The sequence below is a fragment of the Emydura macquarii genome, unplaced genomic scaffold (genome assembly GCF_026122565.2).
Source record: "Emydura macquarii macquarii isolate MOO-44397 ecotype Brisbane River unplaced genomic scaffold, CSIRO-AGI_Emac_v2 contig_2805, whole genome shotgun sequence".
In the NCBI taxonomy this organism is placed as follows: domain Eukaryota; kingdom Metazoa; phylum Chordata; order Testudines; family Chelidae; genus Emydura; species Emydura macquarii.
In genome coordinates this window covers 4,242,549-4,258,995 of record NW_027132942.1, presented here as the reverse complement: position 1 = coordinate 4,258,995, position 16,447 = coordinate 4,242,549, and the positions used below count along the sequence as shown (strand labels likewise).

The 16,447-nt window shown below is 47.4% G+C and overlaps 1 protein-coding gene across 7 annotated transcripts in view; it reads left to right on the top strand.

Annotated features, from left to right (window-relative positions):
• The window catches only part of PTPRF (protein tyrosine phosphatase receptor type F), a 519,799-nt gene that overhangs the window by 417,744 nt on the left and 85,608 nt on the right, over positions 1-16,447 (top strand). For all 7 annotated transcript variants that reach the window (XM_067567843.1, XM_067567842.1, XM_067567841.1 and 4 more), the window contains exon 7: positions 1,383-1,493. In XM_067567843.1, coding sequence (XP_067423944.1) covers positions 1,383-1,493 — 111 coding nt within the window. The remainder of the gene's footprint in view (positions 1-1,382; positions 1,494-16,447) is intronic.

Here is a 16,447-nt window from a genome sequence, read left to right as displayed (position 1 = left end):
CACTTGAGCTTGGTGAATCTCATCAGATTTCTTTTGGCCCAATCCTCCAATTTGTTTAGGTCACTCTGTATCCTATCCCTACCTTCCAGGGTATCTACCACTCCCCCCATCTTAGTGTCATCTGCAAACTTGCTGAGGGTGCAATCTACCCCATCCTCCAGATCATTAATGAAGATGTGAACAAAACCAGCCCCAGGACTAGCCGCTGAGGCACTCTGCTTGTTATCAGTTGCCAACTAAACATCAAGCCGTTGATCACTACCCGTTGAGCCCGATGATCTAGCCAGTTCTCTATCCATCTTTTAGCCCCTTCATCCAATCCATACTTCTGTAACTTGCTGATAAGAATACTGTGGGAGACCGTATCAAAAGCTTTGCTAAAGTCAAGGTATATCACGTCCACCTCTTTCCCCACATCCACAGAGCCAGTCACCTCTTCATAGAAGGCAATCAGGTTGGTCAGGCGTGACTTGCCCTTGGTGAAGCCATGCTGACTGTTCCTGATCACCTTCCTCTCTTCTAAGTGCATTAAAATATATTCAAAGTAGACACTGCCTTGATCTCATGCAGTTAGTGCAACTCTCTCTCTCTGTTCTGGGGGCTGCTGTTACAATTTGTACCCTTGGTGCTTGGCGGTCTGGACGTGCGAGGAGATAACTTCTGTGCCGAGACGCTTACAGCTGAGTTAAATGTTCCCGGGGCAGAGGGACGCACAGGGAACTCTGCAATGTCCTTTGTTTTGTAGTTTGTTTTTGCTATTTTTTATTGTCTGTAGTCAGGTGAGAAAGCAAAGAGAGAACTGGCCTGGTGAGAGATGATTAAAGGCAAGTCTAAAGATATGGCTTTTGAGGAGGGATTTGGTGGAGAAGAAGGAGGGTGAGCAGGCCGAGCAGGCAGCAGAGCCATGGTGCTGTTCAGCAGAGGCCATGCTTTGACTGTGGAGAGGGCAGAAGCAGTGATTAGGTTAATTTTTGTTCTGCTGCTTTGATTGGAAAAAGCTAATTTAAAAGTCTGTTAAAGGTCCTTTTATTAAATCGGAATCCCTTCCATCTAACACTGTAATTAACATGTAGGTATGTGTGTTTTTCTTTAGTTAAGCAGTGCGTTTAAGTACTTGTGTCAATTGGAAAGACATCAATAACTGGTTTTCCCATGCACTTAAAAAAACCTCACCCTCACCAGCCTTTGGTAACAGCATGGACACCATGAGGCTGCAGCTAGGTACCACGGAGAGTCCAGGGCAGCATTATGTGGTACACTTACCCAGGAAAGCTACTTCTAAAGAAGTGTGTGTGTTTCTTTCTCGTGTGATGAAACTGTTCAGTTGTCCTCTCTGGACTTGCCATAACCTGGGATGTCTTTATCGTCTTGTTTGTGCACAGGGGCTCTGCAAATAGAGAACAGTGAGGAGTCGGACCAAGGCAAATATGAATGTGTTGCAACCAACAGTGCTGGAACCCGCTATTCTGCTCCGGCTAATCTTTACGTTCGAGGTAAGAGCAGCTTCTTTCCAAGGGTCACTCTCTCCCTGTTTAATGAACTGTGTGGCTTTGCAGTGAATGAGTATGTGGTCCTGTCTTTGTGCATTGATAATACTTTGTGGATTGTGTGTCTTGAGTGGCCATTTGCTCAAGATTTGACAAATTAAATCCAAAAGTATTTTTGAATAACCTTAGGCTTTCCTCAAATTAGCAAGACCTGGAAATCCATCCTTACGAGCTTATGGGGTGCTTCTGCTGTCAAAACAGCTGAGTTAAGGCCAGAAGTTTAATTCCTTTGAATTCAATTTTGAATTTCTTAACTTTGTGTCACAGTTACATAAGTGGAGGAGGGGTGTTTCAATCTCTTTTGTATAAAGACAAATCTTCAGTGGAGAAGTATAAAATAAAGTCCTATTCTCCCACTAAGCCAAGGCTTGTCAATAGTGGATGAGCAGGTATTTAGACACCTGCTTTGGAATGTTTATCTTTAAAAACTAGAGAACAAAATAGCTTTTTGAAGTTGTCTCGGTCAATCTTATATCTGCATTGAAGTTAGATCCTATGGGTATTAAAGATACACACTGAAAACCCTGCTGAAAATTAGCTGCTATTCATGCGAGGAAGTCGCTTTCTAATGGTTATTGTCTTGCCTATTTAAACCTACTGTTTTCAGAACACAAAAATGACCAGGCTTCATGGCTGATTGACCTCTTGCCTAATTTCTTTTTCTAAATTAAGTAAGTTTGAATTGTAAGTTTGGAAGGAGGGAGGGGTTCTTTAAATAGCTGATTAACTCTGTCCAGTTCATCAAGAAAAAAAAGTGCTTCCCTAGTTGGGATCTTGTATAGCCAGAGCAAACAGTCAGAAACCCTTGAAAACTGGTTTGGGATTTGCCCAAAGGGGAGGGGGGGGGAAGGGGGGAAAGAGGAGGAGGGGGGAGAGGAGAAGAGAATGTTACCCAATGCTTTTTAAGTAGGTGTTTAGAATCAGACTTTATTTCCACATAGTAACTCAAGACACTGACAACTGTTGGCAAATAAAATCTCATCTTCATTTCTTCCTTTCTCTCTCCTTTGAGAAAAAAACCCCAAGCCAGTCTGGGAAGCTGCACATGCTTTGGTCAGTTGACGACTGGACATCAGGATGATAAAAGGTCACATGCTGTGCATTTGTTTCTAGGTGCAGCTTCCTGCCTTCTGCTCTTTTTGTTTGTTTCTAGGTGCAGTGTCTTGCCTTGGGTTCTTGCTTATTTGGGGTGGGGGGTCATTCTGCAGTGTCATTTGGATTGTAAGACTCTTTGGCAAACTAAAGTGTCTGATTAAACATGCGCAGAAGGTTAAGCTTTATCTGTGCAATGGAATCACTCATTTCATTCTCACAGCATAACTATGGGTCATTTAAACTCCCTGTATTCTTGTAAATTTATTTTTCAGGTCAACTTTAGAAAAATTGATCCTCAGGTTCTCACTTCACTTCACCTGAGGGAGAGGACGTTAATGTGAATTTGTCACATTGCCTGTTGTTGCACTGCCTTTGGGGTATTTACCTGCCTGCCACCATATTTGAGTGTTTTCCTTCCTGCACGTGAAACATGCCCTGTCTTTCATAGAAATGCTACTGAAAATGCTACAGTATTTCAGCTGAATGCAGCAGCTTTTAGAGATGGAGGAACCTCATCTTAAATCTTCCTGATTTCCCCTTAGTGGATGTTCAATCTTTATTTACCAAGAGAATCCCCTTAAGACTGTAAGAAATACAGTAAACTACAACACTTGGCTTGCCACACCGAAGGGGTTGCTTGGCCTGCATGTACTTGAGGATGAGAATGGGTTTACACATGGATGAGAGGATCCAGATGCTTAGTGGAGATTATGCTCCAGACCTGTGCTCAGTTAGTTTTCTGTTTACCATTGCTTTCCTTTTGTGTACATTTTGGAACAAGCCTTTTATTGCACATAATCTTTACAATGTCAGTCTCCAGCCTGCATGATCCTGATAAAGCTCTGCAGTATATAGAAGACAGGTCACTCCATAAATTGTCACCTGATGAAATTCACCATATGTCCTGATTCCTAGATAATATTTATGCACGAGGTATCTGATACCTAGTGTTTTTTACAAAACAAAATGTTCATCATTAACAGGCCAGTTAGTGACTTCAACAAGCCAGCTAACGCAAGAACCGTAGTTTATACCTTTATCAAACTGAAAAAGATCATTTCCTTGTCTCTCCCATCTGGCTTGCAGAATAAGAAGAATCCCTTGTTTCTGCCCATGTGGTTATTGTGCAGTGTTAGCAGACTCGGTAACTTTCAATGGGGTCCTTGGAAAGTGTCTACATATTTGCTAGAGAAGACGTTAATTAATGCTAAATTACAGTAGAATTAAGTGTTCCAGCTACACCACCACCACATGATGGTTTTATAATGATTGACCTTATTACAATGAATACCCAAGGAATTAGCCACTTACTGGAAAGTGTGGCTGAGTATTGCTTCTATTGTAGCTTTGTGAGTGCGGTATTAATTTCCATCCAGTCGTAGTTCTCAGGAGGGCTTGTGCCTGCTTTCATTTACAGCCGATTGGTTTTTTTAATAGCTCAAATGTTTGTTTGTCATTTGACTCCTGGGGTTTCTGAGAATTTCCTTCCCTTTCCCAGCCCCCCAGGAAATCCTTTGTGGGAACCGTGGGTTACAAAACACAAGCTCATTAGCATCTTTATTACATCCCTCACACTAACAAAGGAAGTTCCTGGGTGCTGGGAGTGAGAATCCTGGCACTGCTCAGGGCTTCCCGTATCACTAAAAGAACAGAAGTGGGATGGAGCCGGCCACTCCACAGTGCCTTGCCTCTGTGAATCCTTCAGAGCCAGCACTTCAGCACAGATGGACTTCATTAAAAGTTCAAACATTTCCACACGAGGCATTTGTAAAGGAAGATGGTTGCGTTTTTCTTCACGCCGTTATTTTCATTCTAATAAGTGTGCTGAAAAACAGCCCTCAAAAGTGTTCTTCTAAAATGACAGGTCTATCTGTCTGTAAAGAGAGAGCTGGGCCCACGCCACGCCGCGCAGCCCTGTGCTGTGTGTGTGACAGAGCACTTCACTCTGTGAATGGCTGGGCTTCAACCCAGAACAGCTGGCAGGAGATGTTCTGTGTTCTCTGGAGAAGCAAAAGCATTAAAGAACATGCCAAAGAGAAGGGGCTTGCAGGCCTGAGAATGCCAGGCCGGAGAGGCAGAATTGATAGCGATCTCCCTGGCGTACAGACTCACCAGCTCATTTTTAGAACCACGAATCCTTCTGTCCAGGCGTCCTTTAAACCCGGCCTAGTCTGTCCGAACGGATCGGTAGCCCAGTGCCTGTTGTTTGTGTGTGATTACAGTAGTGCCTCGAAGTCGCATTCAGGATCAGGGCCCCCCATCGTGCCGAGAGCTGTACAAACACTCCTGCCCCAAGGAGTTTACAGTCTAATTTCAGACACGACAGAGTAAGTGAATGTAACAGTGGGAGGGAAGGTGGGCGTAGTAGTAAGACCATGTTATCGCATTGGTTGGTCTTGTGCCCAGCATAATGGCTCCAATTCACGGAAGACCTAATTTCATCCGTCCTCCACTCGTCCTCTGGTTGCCTTCAGCCACAAACACAGGCTAGTGATGTCAGCAAAGGGCTTTGCACATCCATGCCACCGGGGTTGTGCAGGCTCAGTATGGCGCTCACAGCTGGAGAGCAAGTTTTAAACAGCTGCCAATGCATGAAAGGGCCCTGTTCTGTCCTGCAGACAGGATTGGCCTCAGCCTCATTTATACAAGGCAGCTTGACAGGCAGGCTGCATGGCATAATGTAATCAGAGAACGCTCCAGGATTCTCTAGACCTGGCCCCCACCCCACTGCTTGGGGTAGCGCAACTGTCATATTTTATTAAAAGATTTCATAGCCGAGCATTTATTGTGTATTGGGTAAGACAAAAACTCCTACTGTCCAGCAAATGGCCTTTGTTATAGGAGCCTCTTTTTGGATCTTCGAGGCATGACTGGAGCAAGTTGTTGGGGTCTGGGTAGGCGAGGCAGACACAGTAAATTCTCCACCCCAAAGGGTCTGACATGTGCTGTGCATTACAGAGCAGGAACCCTCAAAACTGGTTTTCAAAAAGACAGCTTTAAATGAAGGCACTGCCCCAGAATTGTAAGTCAGTAAATTTAACAAAATCACAGTGAATATAAACGGTATTAATACAATCCCTATATATTTTCCTGCTCTGTCTTTTACAAGGCCAGGCTGGAATTTAATTTGGAAGGGGTAGAATTTGCTTGGGGGCTGAGATCTTACCTGCCAAGTTTCACCCTACTCACTCCTGCGCTATGCTGTGTGTGCCTCCTACCTAGAACCAAATAAAACCAAAATAAAAAATTAGGATTGCAAGTCACTCTGGTCCTGATGACAGCAACCTGATGAGAGTGTGGCTAGCATCTCCAGAAGTATGGCGGGGTCTCCAGGGCTATCCCTGTGGCCAGCTCACCTAACTAAGCAAATTGGCTGCCTTACCGAGACCATCATTTGTGTGTCTGTAAAGTGCTGTGCACATGGTGGGCACTATACACATCACGCTAATAACGCTTACTGAGTAACGCTGGCCTGGAGCAATGGCAGCAGGATTTGAAATATTTAAAAGGAAATGTTTTGCTTATCTAAAATTCGAACCAACTAAAGGAGCAATGACATTCAAAGCTGAGGGCATTGCCAATAGGACAACAAAAGCTGAGGGCATTGATCAGTGATCAAAGCAGAGGGTCCTTGAAAAAGGCTACAGAATAGGAAAACTGCTCTGCCATCAAATACTACACCCACGCTTACAGCAACATGTTCGGTTGTAGTTGTCTCTTATCAGTTCTGATTTGGTGGAGCTGTACAGATCCAGAGAAGGGCCCTGGACATGGTCGCATGCAAAGACTGGGCCTGTTTATCCGGGCAAGGAGAGAATGCATTACTCACAGGAATCTATGACTTACCGTGTTGGAAGAGTTTCTTCGCAGACAGGCTGGCTAACCTAGTAAGGGGGCTTTAAACTAGCTTCGCCGCGGGACAGGGACCTAAGCCAGCAGGAAAGTGAGGAAGTGGGGCACCAGAAGGAAGCACAAGGAGAAGGGGGAAACAGGGGAGGCCTCCTGGTTCATACTGAGAAGGTCGGGCAATCGGCCAGTTATCTTAGGTGCCTGTACACAAACGCAAGAAGCCTAGGAAACAAGCAGGAGGAATTGGAAGTCCTGGTCCAGTCAAGGAACTATGATATGATTGGAATAACCGAGACTTGGTGGGGTAACTCACACGACTGAAGCACTCTTATGGATAGATATAAACTGTTCAGGAAGGACAGGCAGGGGAGTGAAGGTGAAGGAGTTGCACTGTATGTAAGAGAGCTCTATGACTGCTGAGAGCTCCAGTATGAAACTGGAGAAAAGCCTGTTGAGAGTCTCTGGGTAAAGTTTAGAGGTGAGAGCAACAAGGGTGATGTCGTGGTGTGCGTCTGACTGCTATAGACCACCAGAGCAGGAGGATGAGGCAGACAAGGCTTTCTTCAGCCAACTAATGAAAGTTTCTAGATCACAGGCCCTGGTTCTCCTGGGGGACTTCAGTCACCCTGACATCTGCTGGGAGAGCAACACAGCCCAGCACAGACAATCCAGGAAGGTTTTGGACAGTGTTGCAGACAACTTCCTGGTGCAAGTGCTGGAGCAACCAACTAGGTTATCTTATCTTGACCTTATCTTGACCTGCTGCTCACAAACCGGGAAGGATTGGCAGGGGAAGTAGAAGCGGGTGGTAACCTGGGCAGCAGTGACCATGAGATGGTCGAGTTCAGGATCCTGACAAAAGGAAGGAAGGAGAACAGCAGGATACGGACCATGGACTTCAGAAAAGTGGACTTTGACTCCCTCAGGGAGCTGATGGGCAGGATTCCCTGGGAGGCTAATATGATGGGGAAAGGAATCCAAGAGAGCTAGTTGTATTTTAAAGAAACCTTACTGAGGGCACAGGGGCAAACCATCTCGATGTGCAGAAAGAATAGCAAATATGGTAGGCGTCCAGCTTGGCTTAACAGAGAAGTCTTTGATGAGTTTAAACACGAAAAAGAAGCTTACAAGAAGTGGAAGCTTGGTCAGAGAATTAGTGGGGAGTATAAATATACGGCTCGAATATCAGGAGTGAAATCAGGAAGGCCAAAGCACGATTGGAGTTGCAGCTAGCGAGAGATATGAAGGGTAACAAAGGTTTCTACAGGTATGTTACCAACAAGAGGAAGATTAGGGAAAGTGTGGGTCCCTTACAGAATGGGGGAGGCAACCTAGTGACAGAGGATGTGGAGAAAGCTGAAATAGTCTATGCTTCTTTTGCTTCTGTCTTCACAGACAAGGTCAGCTCCCAGACTACTGCACTGGGCGGCACAGAATGGGGAGGAGGTGAACATCCCTCAGTGCTGAAAGAACAGGTTCAGGACTATTTAGAGAACCTGGACATGCACAAGTCCATGGGGCCAGATGCAATGCACCCGAGGGTGCTGAGGGAGTTGGCTGACGTGATTGCAGAGCCATTGGCCATTATCTTTGTAAACTCATGGTGATCGGGGGAGGTCCCAGACGATTGGAAAAAGGCAAATATAGTGCCCATCTTCAACGAAGAGGAGGAGGAGGATCCGGGGAACTACAGACTGGTCAGCCCCACCTCACTCCCTGGGTTGTCTTCTCAGGTGCTCTGGGATAGTACAGCCAATTTCTCCTTTTGTAGTTTTCCGCTGTTGAGAAGTGTGAAAAATGAAAGTCACAGTAGAAATCGTGGCGTCCCGGGTCTCAAAATGCCATTATGTGAATGGGCAGGAACAGATTAATTGCCTCCGCTGGGTTTTCCTAGTCTTGTCGGTGTCTGACTTTTAGGTTGGAAGGTCTTTGGGGCAGGAAAGCTCTTTGAGATCTGCTGATGAAAAGTGCTACAGACGAGGTAGGTGGTATGGGTCTACGGTTTGTCTGTACAGCACTGAGTACGCTGTGATACTCAGCAACTGAGGAGAGTTCCAGCAGAATTGCAGTGCCAGTTGGACTTGAGCTCTCTGGGTATTTTAGAAACTATTTGCTGCCCACTCTGTAGAGCCTTGGAAATCTACCAGTATTTTCTTAAGCTCACGATCATTGTGCTCAGCCCTGTGTGGACATATCCTAGACACAGGCCCCATCTCGACTGCTTACACTCTAAACTATCCAATATCTGTCTGCAGCAAGCGTCTGCAGTGAGAATATTGCTGCTGCTTCTGCATAAAATGATCCTGTCTTGGACGAGTATGAACCAGATTCAGTCAGCATGGGGATTTCAGTGTTCAGAGTCCTGGAGCCATCTGAGGATCTGGGCTGGCAGGCACGTCTCTGACATGGCCTTGATCTTTCTGCTTCCTTGCTGTCTCTATCTGGATTGGGGAGAGAGTGATTTTTTCTGCCTTGTGTGATTGGCTTGGCTGCCCTCCTGCTCGTTGCCATTTTGATGTTGATTATCAGTGTTACCAGAAAGGCAGATGAGTTTGAGTCCTGTTGGGAAACTCAGGGTTCGTGAGACACTGTGGACACCTGGCATGCCATGGCTGATCAGGCGCTCCTGGCGTGGGGACACATGCCATGTCTCTAAATCCTGTGTCCTCATGGCACAGATACCACTGCAGTTTTCACTGTCACTATTCAAAGTCCAGGGCTCTGTAAAAAGGTGACAGGCCTGTTGGTAAGACATGCTTTCTCAGCGTAGGAGTGACAGCAATAGAGAACTGGAGATAAGAGAGAATTGGAATGGGAGCTGGAAGGAGAATAAACTTTCGATTCAGTGTGTGTCAGTCTTTTTTACACACAAAATAGCCACAGCAGCAATTTAAATATTAGCTAAAGAGAGAAGGGAGAGAGCGTTCTGTCTGGGGCTTTCTCTTTCGATAGCCTTTCTGGAGCAGCCTGCTGTTTATTTCCTACCGTCCATTAATATAATAAGAGATTAAGAGATAATCCAGCAATTAGTGATGCGTAACGGACGCAAAACTTGTTCTTGTCTGCCAGGCTAGGAAGTAATCTGTTTGCAGAAGCTTGTATCGCATGCGTCCCTTCACCTCTGGAACTGCAATCGAATGTGTAAATACTTCTGGGAAGGCCATTGCCCGACTTGCTGCCAACATCCCAGTCCCCTCCAGCATTGTGCCCACCTGAGATTTCAAAGTGGAAAACTGCCGATCCTCCAAGAGGACCATCAGCCCATCCTAAAGGCCAGGTCCTATGTAGCAGTGATTCCTTAAGGACTGTAGATACTTGGTGGTGGGTGCGGTGCATGAGATGTACCTGGGCACACTGATGGACTATGGCTGCCACAGCTGCTGTGTTACTGGACCTAGCCATTAAACTAGGGTTGTGGCCTTTCTTACTGCCCTTTGCTGCCCTGCCCTGTTCAGTCGCAGGGTTCAATAAACCTGACTTGTTTCCTCACACTTACCCCACTTGATGTTGTTTTCTGGGCCCTTGTATTGTCTCATGATGCTGCCTATGGTATTATTATGCACTGTGCTAAAATAGGGGCTGCGTGATTGTTTCCATGTATTGCCTATTGCAGTGCACTGGCCTTGGGTACCTCCTTGTGTCTGAATCCGAGGAATGCCAGAAAGCACCACCCCTTGCTTGAGAAGAGCTCAGCTGAGACTCAATCCCTCCCACCCTGCTGAGGCCCCTAGAAAAGGTGGGAACAGGCCTTGCTTTCGGAGAAAGTGTCACAGCCCAGCGGCTGATGAGAGCTGCCCTGCGGCCTCCCACTGGGTGGGGTTCTGCCTCTGTGTACGTCCAGGATGAAGCCGTTCTCATAGGAATAATTGGCATTGATCGGAGGGAGAGGACCGTGTCTGAAAGGGACTGAGGGCGATTTGGGCCTGGACTCAGGGCTGTGTTGGTAACAGACGTTGGAGAGGTGTGATCTCTGCTCTTAGCACTTGCTCTCCAACTGCTGCTGTGTTCCCAGCTGGCTGGTTCAAGTTCCCTCCTGTCAGTTAATTCAAAGAAATAAAAGCAACTGTTTCGCTGTTCTCCTCCAAGCTCCATTACACCTTTTCGGCCTCTGCTGTAGCCCATATTAGCAGTTCATTGCCTGTTCTACATCATGTCAGTGTTGGTTAAAATCCTCTCCTCTTTGTTGACTGACTGTGCTGTACACAGTGTAATGCCACATGCTGGTTTTTAATTTGCAATCTTTCTTCTGAAAAGCGAGTCTCTCCCCCCATATCCCCACAAAGGAATGTGACTTGCAGCAGTCTTTCACCATCAAACCTGCTCTTTGTCTTCTCTCAGCAAGGGTGCGATAACAGCCCATGTGCCACAGATCTCGAGCTGGAGTGAGGTCGTTCTGGCTAAAGAAAAAAGATGTCCCTTATCCATAAGGAAAATGTAACTAACCTCTTACTGTCTCTCCTGCAGGAACAAAAACGGGGACCTCCACATTCATTCCGGGTGTTCTTGTTGCTTTGATTTCTTGTCTATCTAGCACAGTGCACCATCAGGCTCTGCTGCGACTTCACGTGTCTGTCAGTTGTCTAATATCTTTCTGCCACAATTAGCTCTTTGGTTGGAGAGGGGGAGCAGCTCTTCCTGGTAGAAGATTTTCCATTTACCACAAGGAACATTTTCTCCATATTTTGAAGTTATGATCTACATGTATATACTCTTCCCAGTGTGGTCAATGGGTTCAAAGTGCCTTTGCCATCATCTTTATGCTTGGAATGGGAGCATGGGTGTGTATGGAGCAAACCCATGCAGTAACTAAAGTCGTGTGTGTGCGTGTTGCATGTGAGCACATGTCTGTTCTTCTAATACCTGGCCAGGAGAGGGGCTGCCCACTGAAATGCACCTCAGCTGCTGGTGTGTGTGCTGTGCACTCCTGTCTGCTATGTCTCCATGAGTCACCAGTTGGTTAGCGAGGTGCAAAGGCCATCCCCGCTTGTCCCTGGTCAGAGCAGTGCATGTGGAAGGCTCTGTGTTCTTTGCGAGCGTGACGTGTGTGTGCATTGTGGGGAATCCTGACTGACTTCTGGAGTCTTGTCTTGTTGTTTCAGTGGTGTGCGGACAGATGAAGCTTGGCCTGTTTTTACTCTCTGTGTTTTTCCTTGTCTTTTTTTATTCCCTCCTCATCTTCATCGCACTCTGCCATCAAACAAAACAAACTTTCATCTCTCAGATCAGCGAGAAGGTTGGTCCTTTTCACTTCTTATCCATCTACAGTACGCCACGTCAGATGGGACGTTTCCAGTAGGGAAAGGCGAGCCAGCCCCAAAAGGGGCGGGGGCCCTACAGACCCTGGCTCCCTGCCAGGCACGGTCACAGCGTGCCTGATGAAATCTGCTTACTGTTTGCTATGACTTTGGTGATGGCATTGATACACTGCTTGCATGCTTTTGTTGCTTGAGAGTTAGAATGCACAGAATATATTTGCATGCAAAACATCAGCTAAGGTTTCTTTATTTAAGGGGAAAAGTGCATGCTACTGTATGTGGGGTTCTGCTTAACCCATTACCTGTACTAGGCTCTGCACTAATACAGCTGAATTGCTTCTGTTTCCTGGTAGGAGACCCAGAGCACTGTTTGGGAGCTTTGATCTGAATGATCTCCCTCTTTCGCTTTGTGAGCTGCTGGTGGAGAGCAGAAGCTGCCCTTTCTCCTTTTGCTTAATTGTTTAGGTTTTTTTAGATTGCTAAAACTCACTTTTGATCACAGCTGTAGACAATGTCTTGAGTGCTTTTCTCCCCTGCACCAGTATAAAAATAGGGGGAGCTGAGGAGACTGGCCCTGTGGCCGGTGCCTTTCCTCCTGCCCTTCTGTGATTCTCACTCACTTGGCGTGCTGGGTTCTTCAGGCCTCCGAGCCCCCTTTGCATGTCCGGGTGGCAGGGTTTGCCTTTAGCTTCCTCACTTGTGCTGGGTCTTTGCCTTCCTAGTAGCAGAATTAGGAGAGCCCCCCTGATCTCAGCCTTGCTCGGGTGGTACCTTGATAAGCCCAGATGCTGTCCTACCAGAAGCTCTGGGTCACTAGACAAGAAGCAACTGAAGGTTGCTTTACACTCCTCTGTGTCCTGATGCAGCTCCGTGGCCCTGAGAGCAGCGTGTGACTAAAGGACAGTCAAACCTTTACACTGAAATCCAGATCTAGGCCTGTGCTGAGGCCTTAGAGATTTTGTGACGCATTGAGTGCTGACGGAAGGGCTGGGTGTGACAGCCCTGGAGACAGTTTTATTCCAAATGGATCCCTCGTCGGCAGGTCCGTGGCAGGTTCTCCCTGCACCTGCTGAATTGGAGTCACCACCTCTAAGGGGTGGAGGGCGGGGGCGTTATTATCTGTGGCCCATTCAGCCCTTGGGGCCTCTGCTGAATTCTCCAGCAGGGTACCAGTTAGCATGATGGTACTGTGATGTGCAGACTTGCCCCCTGGAGCTGGAGGGACCCCAGCTTGTTTCACACAAGCCGCCGAGCAGCCATCAGAGTTGGTTCTGTTGTGAGGATGATCAGAGCATGTGTAACAGGTCGTGGTAGCAGTAGTTTCAGTGCAGTAGCTTAGTTCCCATTTCCCACGCTGGAGCATGCGCCCATTTAAATTGGACTGAGACAGAGCCTCTTGTTTGCCATCTAAAAACAGACTTCTTGGAGAGTAAAATTACTGGAACCTAGGACAATAATGGGAAATGAGAACAATGAAAAGAAAGAAAAACCCACAGCTGAGCCCCAAAGCTGCCTACGTTTCTGAGTAAACCCCAGACGTTACCTGGCACGTCAGCATTTCGGTGACACGCTTCAATGGACTGGAGCTGAGCAAGCTGAGAAAATGGGTCTCCGCCAAGAGGAGCAGATAATGTCTCATTCTCTCCTCTCTCCATTGGCGTCTCCCTCTCACCCGACCAAAAATACACGTACACAAATATTGAATGTAATGGCAGAAATTAGTTTCTAAATATTCCAATGGGATTTGCAGTGCTTGTAATTTGTTTGGCACTGATAATTACATCTTAGGTTTCTCTAGCTTTACTTAACCCTGTGTACTGCTCACCCAGGCATTGAATTATTGCTCTGCGCCTTCTACAAGGCTATTTATTAAAGAGTTATTTTATCTTGATGCAGTGGATCTTTTCTCTTCTTCCCTCCTTAATGTTGTATTATTTTCATCAGAGAAATTTCAGAGAGTGAATGCAAATTGCCTAGCTCCACAATCTCCCTCTCCCGTACTTTGCTATTAGTATGTCACTATGCTGAATGCTGATGGCGCCAATGCTGCAGCACTGTAATGATATATCCTCTTTTATATGTGGTTGTCAGCGCAAATAATTAGACCTAAAAGTTATAGCTGAAATATAATCCAAAAATGGCAAGGCCCTGTTTTGGAAATTGTCTATAAAATGTCAGCACTCAAGGATGCATTGGGAACATAAATAGTACAGCATTGTTTGAGCACAAGATTAGACTGTAAATGCATTTTTCTGGTTCCAGTTTTTTCCTCTCCTGCTGTTGATTCTGACAATAGATTGTGAGGCTCCAGTAACTACCTTTCCATTTGGAGACTTTGCTTAAAAGAGAGAGATGAAAGGTGTCTACAGCTGGGTAAACCATGCAGACCAGTGAGCCTGTTTCTAGGAGGTTATCTCTTCAATTCGCTCCTTCCCCGCCTCCAGAATGCGACTTGCGGGGAAGAGCGGCGCTGCAGGCGGTAGGGTGGTAGTCCAGGTGCCAAGGCATTCCACTTCCCTGGGATTCTCTTGCTCCCCGGGTCGAATGTAATGAAATTGGGAGTCTGTCACCTCAGAGACGTCTAGTCTCCTCTTTTCCCCACCCTTCTCCCCAAGCCCAGGACAGGGTGGGGGAGCAAAGCGTTCTAGCTCTGCTCCTTCTGGGGGTCGGGGAGCAGAGCAGCTGCTCTTTTCCCGGGAGGGAAGGGAGAGAAGGGCTTGGGTGCAGGAGGAGGAGCAGCTGGCAGACGGGGGGTCCCTGCATACCCAGAAGAGCAGCAGAGACAGGGCAGCAGCAGCAGAGGCTCCAGTGAACGTAGATGAGGGCAGCACTGATTGGCTGGGGGGACGAATCCACCTGCCATCCCTCAGCTGCCACTGTGTGTGGCTGGCCAGGAGAGTGGGAACCGGGAGGCGGGTTGGTGCCAGCATGGCAGTGGCAGCTAGAGCAGCCCAAGGCACAGGTGCCTGTAGGTCAGGGCAGAAGCGGGGCGGGACGCTGACTTTTGGGGAGCCGGAGCAGCGGGAGCTAGAGAGGGAGTCTGGATTCATTTTGGCGGGGTGTTTTTTGGTCGTCTGCTATGGCCAAGATAGCGAGTGGGAAAAGACAACTCCACTTCCCCCTCCCCCAGAGCTGCTGCTAGTTGCCCTGGTTTCACTTTGGGAGTCTATCCCCTGCCTCCAGCGCACACGCGCACGCACACACACACACACACACACACTTGGACTGTAGCATTGCCACGGGAGCACGGCTTTCCTCCAGCGCACGGGGGTGAGAGCTGGAAAGGTCTTGATTAACCCTGGAGCGCGTGAAGCCTTTGGTTCGTGCCTACAGTCCCTCAGGCTGAATAGAGACCGGAGCAGGGGAGAAAGGGAGCTCTGAGTGTGAGGAGGTCACTCTCTGATGGAATCCGAGACTTTGAGAAAGAGCCGCACCAGTAGTGAAAGGAGCAGGGCAATCGATCCGTGCTCTTTGCACTGGATACAGGGAATGTGCACGTTAATGCTTGCTAAATTATTAACACGTCTCCATCTCTTCTGTCTGTGCTGTGGTGTTGCCTGCTTCTCCTCCATCTCCTCAGAGACTCTGGTGCTGGTGCTGGACTGCGTTGTGCTTTCCTTTCCTTTCCTTTCCTTTCCTTTCGCCCTCTCCTGTATGAGACAGAGCAATGGCTCAGATGGCGTTGGGGCACTCACCACTTTGGGGTGTCACTTTCCTTCGCAGGCAAAGGGGGAGCCTGCTGAACTGCGCTGCATTACGCAGCCTCTCGTGGTGCCTAGTCCGGGCTGAATGGCAATGAATCTCATTTTTGACAGTCGGCAGGTTTCAGTAAACGTCTGACTTACACTCGTGTCCATTAAAATCAGGTTAACAGTCACAGCCATTTTCCCCATGCTGTTCTTGTAAAACCTCCAAATCACCTTCTTTGATCTTTATCCGAAAAGAAGATTAAAAAAATTGCAAATTCTTGTTGAGAAAATTGTGATAAAAGGGAGGAATAGTAAGTGTAAGAAATGGAAAGTAACAAAAATTTCCAAAGCGTTTAGGTGGCGGCATAGGCTGTGCTAGCTGTTGTGATTTGACTTGTAAATGAGATGAAATTTCTGAAGAGAGCTGCTGTTTGAGGGAGTTCTGCTGGTTTAAATTATTAGTGGGTTCTCATGCTAGGGGAAGCAAGAGACTTGTGCCAGAACAGTGTGTGTGGATGCTGGGAGAGCACAGCAGCTCTCTCTAATGCTAACTGACAGCATCTCTGCTTGTCCCACTGGACCAACCACTAACAAAAGCTGCCAATTATCCCGAAACGATGGGCTGGTTTGTGTTAGGTTCACCTCGTGCATTTCCCTTACGTACAGTCTGGCTAGATTCTAATCATGGCCAGATTTGTAACTAATGGCATCTCCGAGCCTCCCCTTCTCTCTTCTCCCCCGGCCCCTGTGTAAAAGCTACGCCCTGTCAGTGGGCTCCATTTTTACCAGCCGAGACGGTAGAACTGAACGGAGACTGCTCCTCCCAGCTCTCAGCAGTGACCCCATGAGCCCACCATCAATTTCCCAGGCCCGCTCTAATGTGGGAGCAGGCCAGTTTTGTGGCAGCTGTGCAGTGCATCACCAGCAAGACTGAAACCTTTGGAGGCCAGGTTACTCTCTTTCCATCCTAGGTGTGAGAGGAGAGGCTGTGTGGGGCCCTAGGGAGCAGCAG